Genomic DNA, 8,487 nt, shown 5'->3' with positions numbered 1-8,487 from the left:
CAGGAGGGGAGGGATTGGGGTCAGAATGGGGGGTTTGCAATTGTATGGGGAATATAAAAATAAAATTTATTATTTAAAAAAAAATAATAAACTTAGAAAAAAACCACAAGACTTGTTCAGGGAACAACTCTCCAATTTAAGAGGACACATTTTATAAGGTGTGGTTTTTTGCTATCTAGTCTGGCAGCGACATTAACAACAGAACAAAGATCAGGCAGTCCCTAATTCTGGATGTGGGAGCCACAAACAATCACAAAAGGGAGAAGGGGAGGTTGAGGTCTGCTCTACCAGGAAGATCTTCTTACCTTTTCTCTAGTCTTGCAGGATTCCAATGTTTCGTGTCTAAATGTTTTTACTTTTTCACCCCTTGGAGTGAGAGGGGCCTGCAATATAGCAGGTCTCAGAAAATGTTCAAAATGCTTCACAGGACCTTAAAACACCAGAAATAAGGGTCAATGTTTTTTTGCTGAAATACTTCTCCCTCCTTATTTTTGACTAATTTGATATTTTTTCCTAAAGTCACAATTAATGAGATTAGTGTTAATAAATCAAAATAATCTATAAAATACCCCCATGTTTAGTCACTTAGACTAATATACACATACACAGATTAAAATGTAGATGGTAAGATGTAAGATTTCTGAGAATCTTGTAACAGAGAGAAGCTACATACCTTGTTCTTCCCTATTCATATTAACATTCCTTTGCACAAGAGTTGATGTCATAAAAACATTGTTTTTCCTCACTACAAAAAAAAAAATCAGAAATTTTAAAAACTGTCAGTAACAGTCCTGTACTAAAGTTGCCAGCAGATGTCGCTGTTGGCACTAACAATGGTCAGTGCACATGGGAGCAGCTGTTTCTTCTAAAACTGCATGGTGACAGGGTGAGTTCTGGTACGCAGTTCTGTTTACTCTCAGAAATGTAAGTGGAAATTAGGTCACCAACAGAACAGGAAGTCTCATTTATTTAAAATCATGAATAGAGTACTCAGAGAAATTCTACAGATTATAATATTTGAATTAGTAATATAACTTCTGTGTGCATTAATACATATTTCTCAAAAAATGTTATAAACTGTTAGCAGGTGATGTGCCACTCTTCACTCCTTAATGATTCTTAAAGTAAACATGACCATTATGCTGGTTCACTAGTTTGAAAACTGTTTCCTCTGGGTAGAGAGGGATCATTTAGAAGGAAGTGAATAGTTTGAGTGAATAGTATTTTTTATTTCTTATTGGCAAGTCTAACTGGGAAAAGACAATGAGTTTTCCAGTAGAAACAAAAATACAAAAGAATACAGATAATTTTAATATAGAGAATGTTCCAACCATTTCAAATATTTTATTATAAGGTAGTTTTGCAAATTTCAAATAAAATGATGTTAAGTTTTAATTATTAAAATGTTCAAAAAGAATCATATTCTAAATTTTAGAATAAAAATCTCAAGCTTACAAATTTTGAGTACAAATATATATACTATAAACTATATAGATGGACAATAATAAATTAAAGCAAGGTATTTTGAGGGTTGCCTCATACAAAATAACAAATTCTATGAAACAAACTCTATGAAAAAACATGAAGTTCAGACTTTCCACCAAAAATAAACAGCTACATTGTCTGGAACTTGGAGTTGTAATTCACAGGTATTTTTTCCATGCATACTTAGGCCCTCTCTTTCATTTGACACTAAAGTGTAAGCATTTTATGTTAACTGAGAAAGCAAGCTCATTTTAATGAGAATGGTTCTTAAAAAGTCAGAGCATCAGACTTGAAGTTCTAGAACTTTTTTATTACCTGGCCCAGAATGGGGTAAGATGGGGAGATCAGTGAAGGACGAGGATCGCATTCGTTTCTGGGACAAGGTAGATGCTAAAAAGCAGATTGCAAACTGGAATCAATAAGGGGAAGGTTTTGCGTTTCTTTTGATTGGGATTTTTGTTGTTTTGGAAAATTTTCTGTCTCACTAGTTTAGAAAAATTGTATTTTCATAAATAAAGGGTGCTCTAGTGAAGATTTTAAATTCACTTCCATTTCATTCAATAAATATTCGAGTATTTTTCACGGGTAAGACTGTCAATGAGGCATCAACACAACCTCAGAGAGCTGTTTGTGGAGGAGACAGACAGACGAACACAAAGAGCTGTACCCAGACAGAAGGCAGTACAATCTGTTCCCAGAGGGCTCTGCAGAGCACCTTGAATGCAGAAGAAACTGAGTTACTAATTTATTTAGAATGCACATATGAAAAAGTTATTAGAATAAAATGTATTTTTAAATGGAAGACATCTGTTTATTTAAGAAAATGGTTACTTTGGGGAAAATGGCAGTTTCCCTTAATTATAACCTCAGTACATACTCAATGCAGAAACTTTGGGAACACCACGAAATACAAAAGAGGAGGGGAAAAAACCCAAAACCCTTGTAGTCCCATAACCTCAGGAAACCACTAAACAATGTGGCTGATATCCTTCCATCTCTTTTCCAGTGTTGATAAAATGAGTTTTAAAATAGTGACTCATAGTACAATCTATTTCACAGACTGCTGCTTCGTAAAACAATGTATTATAAACACCACCCAGTGATTAGACTTTTAGACATTATCCATTTGAGTCTCTTAGTAACTTTATACTCAGAGTAAACATAACAGTGAACAGCCAAGTCAAGTCTATACCTACCTCTTCGAGACTGAGAATCTGTAGTATGCAAAGTAAAAGATGAAGACCGAACACGTTTTCTTGAAAAACCATTACATTCTGCAAGAAATTCAACGTGAAGGGTAAAATGGCTTGCAATAACAAATTATCCTCAACCCATGACATGGGAGGATAAATAGAATTTCCTTTTGTCTACATATCATCATTTGATAACACGCTAACTCCCAAAGCACAATTTAAAATAATGGGATTACCAGCGTAGTGATTATATACTGAGAGGCATATGATCCTGGTAGGAAATGATTGAAAATGAGTGGCTTTAGCAAGAAATTGCTTACTCATTCTGAGGTTGTACAGAGAATGTTTTCAGTAGGTTGAGAGACAGGCAGTGGAGACTATGGGGTGTTAGTGTTGCTGTTAACATGGGGTGCTCCGGGACCTGCATGTCATCTTCCAAAGCAAAAGCTAATCTATTTTATGTTTTATTTTTCTCCAAAGGTTGGTTTGTTTATTTATTTATTTATTTATTTATTTATTTATTTATGCATAGAAGAACTGGGGTGCAGGCCAGAGGTGTGTGTGGGGTGAGAGGATTCACCAGAGACAGAGTGGAGAGCAGAACAGGCAGACTGACAGAAATACACTGCTGGGGGGAACAGCGGGGCGAGATAGGAGAGGTCTGCTGTGCCATGTGGGTCAGCTCCCTGGCTGGGGATGGAGCTCAGTGATAGCGTGATAGCACTGAGACTTAACCCCTAGGCCACCAGGGAGGTCCCTATTTGTGTGTTTTAAACAAGAAAAATGATCAAGTTTTACACAGTCCATGCCACATGTCAAAATGTTTGCACCTATTTATTTTCTTTTAAGATTGATTTTGAAATGCAGGATACAAATCATTACCATGTTCTGCTGCTTCATACAGGGTGTCTTCTGCGGGTCTCTGGAAGGAAACAAAGCTGCCAATGAGAGCTGAGTAGTGCCTGTGTTTATATCATATTTCCTCTCTGTCATTTCATAAGCAAGAAGACCAGAAGCTGGGTCTATTCATCCAGGCCAGGACACAGCAGCTCACTTTTACATGCTAGGATCGTATTCAGGAAAAAGCAAAGTCTAGCAGAGTGGTTTTATATTTCAGCAACTACAGAATCCCTTGTAGGAACTTGTTTAAAATGAAGATTTTGAAACACCTGGGGTGGGGCCAGGAATCTGCTTTTTCAAAAAGAGCTTGGGGGATGAGTGTTTCCTGCAGTTAATTTTGTGGGTAGAAGGGTAAATTACCTGCATAGGCAAGAATGAATTACAAGAAAATACTGATTAAGCTAACATAAGAGCACTATGAATCTTATCATTTGTCTTTCAAAGCAGGTAATATAATGCTGAAAAACCAGACAGGGCCCCAAGATCCCTTTTAAATCAAATGTCAGTTTAGAGCTTATTTTGTAGCCAGTGTTAGGCTAGAGTGGTGGGGACACATGAGGCGCCTTAGCCCTGCTGAAGACTGTCAGCCCCTCCCCACTCAAGTGGGGGAGTATTAATTAATATCTTAATACTGGTGAAAATGGCATAGCTTCAAGACAAGGCCTCTGGCTTCCCATTTCAGTCAAATTGTCATCAGTAACCCCCTACAACATGAATATCCTGCTAGGTGAAGGACAAGAGGATAAACTTACACAGCAGTGATACCATTTAGTATAGATATGGCTTCTCGAAAGACAATTTTCCTTGACAGAGTAGAAATCATGCCAAGAAAGGTAGCTAGATCTTACCTTGAAAGTTTGTTCTCTCTTTTCAAAAACAAACATTGGTTGAGCAATGACAGGTTTTTCTATAAGAAAAAAAGAACAGGTAGGAAATCAAACTATATTCTGACTTTTCTAACACCAACTAAAAGTATTTGAAGAGTTTTTGTTTGTATTTTTTCCCTGCTTTTGGGAAAAATCCAAATTGTTTTACATGTTTCATATTTACAAGTGCTTTTAAGAGCTAATTACAGAAATAAAAACGTGGTGACAGTGATACTAAGACATGCCCATAAATACAGAGCTCATCCCATTAAAAAAAAGAAAAAAGAAAAAAACCATGGCTTAAATGTATAAGGAGGGGCCTCCTGGTGGCACAGAGGTTAAAATCTCAGTACTATCAAGCTATGCCAGCCACTGCAGCATGACTTCCATCCCTGGCCAGGGAGCTACGCACATGGCACAACAGACCCCTCCTGTCTCACTTGCTGCTCCCCTCAGCAGTGTATTTCAGTAGATCGGCCTGTTCTGTTCCCCACTCTGTCTCTAGTGAATCTTCTCAACCCCCCACACCTCTGACCTACACCCTAGTTCTTATATGCATAAATAAATAAAATAAATCTTAAAAAAATAAAATAAATGTTTAAGGAAAACAAAGCGTAAGTATCTGCCTTTATATTCTCTCTCTCTTTTTTTTTCTAGAGGCATGTCTTATTTATTTATTTATTATTTGTTTGTTTGTTTGGTTTATACATGTACTGGGTACAGTCAGAAGCGTGGGAGGGTGAGAGAATTCACCAGAGCCAGAGCGGGGAGCAGAACAGGCAGAAGGACCGAAGCACACTGCTGAGGGGAGCAGCGGGCGGCAGGAGAGGTCTGCGTGCCATGTGGGACCCTCCTCCAGTGGCCAGGGAGCAGCCGGAGAGCAGCCTGGGATCGAACCAGCGCTGCAGAGGCTGCGGGCAGCTTCGCAACCCAGCGCTCAACCGCTGCGCCATCGGGGAGGCCCTTCATAATAAAGTTTTTAGGGTTGAAAAATCTCATCTGAGAATAGTACTTCTATATGGGCTGGATCTCAAACTATAGAATCTACAGATATACTACATTCTATCCTTAAAATGATCTGTAAATGATTCACATTTTCTTGACTAAAGCAGTCAGATACCAATTCAGGGTTTCAAGGTTTAGACTAAGAATCAGTCTTAAACAGTGTTGTAAAGTATATGAAATTTGTTTTCAGCCCTGCCAACCTTATGAATAATTATATTTACCTATCTTAAGCAAGACAATAGAGAAAAGCTCTCTCACTCTAGGGTATGAATGCATGATAACAACATTCCAGAAATCTTAGGGGAACATTTCATGGTTCTTAAGAGCTTAGACTCTGGAGTTCGGTAGGCATATGTGAAAATTTAAGTTTCATCACTAAGTGACTATATATTTTGAGAAACTTAGTATGTCTGTATCTTAGTTTCATCATCTGAAAAAAAGTAGAATGTAACACTGCTTACCTGATAGAACTTATGTGAAGATTAAACAGATTTTTACAGAGCAGAGTCCATAACTCCAAAATAAGCTACTTTGGCACGTGAATTATTTTGAACTGAAGACAATCGAGGCCTATCAGACTTAGGAAGAGATGTTTTTTCTTTTTCATTATTTTCTTTTTACTGCTCCCTTAACTGCCTAAAAGAATTTTGATAGGGAGCCATGATAGGATAAGGGTTATTACCAGAATTAGCTTTTTATATCAAAATGAGTATCTGAATGGCATGGCCTACATTGGTTTACCAACATTTGCTTTTCTGATTTTCTGTGAATTGTCTTTCTCCCCCTTGAAGCCCCAGGCCCCTACAGACTTTCTCCCTGGCTCACAGAGGCCCATAAGCCTCAACTGCCTGGCTGTCTTTGGCTCTCAAGTCTTTGGACTGCTGTACACATGAAATCAGTTTTTCTCCTATTAATTAGCCTGCTATATGTAAACTTAACTATTGGACATTCAAAGAAAATCAAACAGAAGAAGGGAAAATTTTTCTACCCCTATAATCACTAAGATTTTAATAAGACCAAAAAAAAGTCTTAAAGGATATTAAATATGTAGCATACTAAATCAAAATCCCCATTCTAAAACTCAGCTGACATTGCTAACTTATGCAACACTTTCAAAGTCATGCAAAGTAAGTGGCAAATCCTTTAATTTTACAAGAAAGTGCCCAACGATGACTTCAGCACATTTATCAAGGTCATTTCCAGTGGCCATTACTGATGTATTGTCTTGGCGGACAAGTGGAGGTGACTTGTAAATAAAACCTGAACTGAGAAATTTCAAGGAATTACCAAACAATGCCATCTTCTGTATGCCAGAAGGGGCTTCTCCAGTTTGCCTCAATCTTATTCCACAAGACAGTGTCATACACCCTACCAGACCACCCTCTGCCAAGCTCCTGGGGCCAAGTGAGCTTGGCCAGCTTTCACCCCAGGGAGGTAAATGGTTCACTTAACAACACAAGTGCTCACTGTGCTGTCTGCCTGAAGCCAAGTAAGCCAAGCAGAAAATGCTCAGTAACATATTGGCATTCCTGTCCATATTAAACCATAGCTCAAGTCTTTCTTTTGTTTTTTGTTTTTTTTTTCTCAGAACAAACTTCTTTTCCAGCTATTACATTAGATTTAAGAAGTGAAATTTCCAGTGACTTTGAAAGGAAATCGTCTTTGTGATCATGCAGGGGAATGCTTATGAATTAGAATAATTAATGGGCCTCTTCCAAAGTGGACTTAGAATTTAGCTAATCCTAGACAACCCACATGCTGACTTTCCCTCTATTAAAACATACAACAAAAAATGAGCAAAAGCTGCCTTCAATGGTAGCAGTACGGGAGAAATCACAAAGGGTCACTTGCAGTTTGGAGGGCACATGGGATAGTAAGGAGGCCACTTTTAGTCATAAAGCCATCAAAAATTTATTGAACACCTTTTTTGTGTGCCAGTCCCTGTGTTAGGATCTAGGCCTGCACTGTCTGGTAGAAGGTATAGTAGCCTCAGTACAGCCATCTTCTCTCTCTGATCCAGCACACTCATTAGAAAGCAGACAATCTCCCTCCTCTCCATCTAGAGCCTCTCCCCTCTCCTGAGCAATTCTGTTGACTCTAAGAACAAAACCAAACGTAAGCATTATCAAGATAGTGAGTCCCTAGCAGTTTTCTTGCCTGCACCAGGAAGAAAATTAGAAAATAAAGCAATGTCCTTAAAATGGCCCTTTCTTTTCTCTTAATATAGTCATTAATCCATTTGTGCAACAAGTAACTTTCGAGCAGTGACTAAGTACAAGTCACTTTGCAAGGAAACAGAAGGAAGACAGTGGCCCAAGATGATGCTGAAGATAAGGTAGGAGCTTGGCAGAGCCTGGTAGCTTGCGCCAAAGAGGTTTGTTTTTATTCCAGGAAAAATGGGAAGTTAATAAGAGATGTTATTTAGTGGAGTGATTCACTCTGATATGTAGGGTTTTTTGTTTATTTGTTTAGTTCACTCTGTTTACCACGTGGAAAATGGATTAGAAGGGGAAGGACTAGAGGAGCACTGATTAGGTTGTTCTTCTTTTCTTTGTTAATCTTAACATCTATGGTTTTTTTAGGCAAATGAGAAACTTAAAAAGTTCAAAATATACCTTCTGTTCAAAAGAATGGAGAGGGTAGAAAGAAAGAAATAAAAACTTAAGATTAATTTGGATGCTTTGTCTGTTTTAAGGTTCATATAGCACTTAATGAGTCCCTTATTCATTGTTGTTTTCTGAAATGCATATCAAGATATTCATTCATCCCATGAATATTTTATTACACAGTACTATCTTTATAATTCATTTCAGTGTGCCTGTTAATTCTGTTCCATATTGGGGGTACACTCCATCATCTTATCTAACTGAATCCTTTAAGTCATTTAAATGTAATGTCAGTTAAATGAAATTTCTACAATATTAACAAATACTTAGAGATGAGGAAAATAAGACTCTGCCAAGTTACTTACTCAAAGTCATGCCAAAAAAGTGGCAAAGGTTTTAATGAAATTCAGTTCTCCCTCCTATTAAAGCTGC

At 37.7% G+C, this 8,487-nt stretch overlaps 1 protein-coding gene across 3 annotated transcripts in view; it reads right to left on the bottom strand.

Moving 5' to 3' along the window:
• RANBP3L (RAN binding protein 3 like) overlaps positions 1 to 8,487 on the bottom strand; it is a 45,132-nt gene that overhangs the window by 18,306 nt on the left and 18,339 nt on the right. For 2 of the 3 annotated variants that reach the window (XM_037529589.2, XM_054688250.1), the window contains exons 2-6: positions 4,427 to 4,485; positions 3,561 to 3,600; positions 2,682 to 2,759; positions 674 to 745; positions 306 to 430 (exon numbers count right to left, since the gene is read on the bottom strand). In XM_037529589.2, coding sequence (XP_037385486.1) covers positions 306 to 430; positions 674 to 745; positions 2,682 to 2,759; positions 3,561 to 3,600; positions 4,427 to 4,485 — 374 coding nt within the window. Of the gene's footprint in view, positions 1 to 305; positions 431 to 673; positions 746 to 1,800; positions 1,876 to 2,681; positions 2,760 to 3,560; positions 3,601 to 4,426; positions 4,486 to 8,487 lie in introns of all 3 variants that reach the window. The other variant, XM_037529587.2, reaches the window with a different exon arrangement.

Source organism: Talpa occidentalis, unplaced genomic scaffold (genome assembly GCF_014898055.3).
Source record: "Talpa occidentalis isolate TD23 unplaced genomic scaffold, MPIMG_talOcc4v2.1 talOcc4.6, whole genome shotgun sequence".
Taxonomy (NCBI): domain Eukaryota; kingdom Metazoa; phylum Chordata; class Mammalia; order Eulipotyphla; family Talpidae; genus Talpa; species Talpa occidentalis.
Note: the sequence above shows the minus strand (reverse complement) of the source record. Positions and strands in the feature narration are given on the sequence as shown.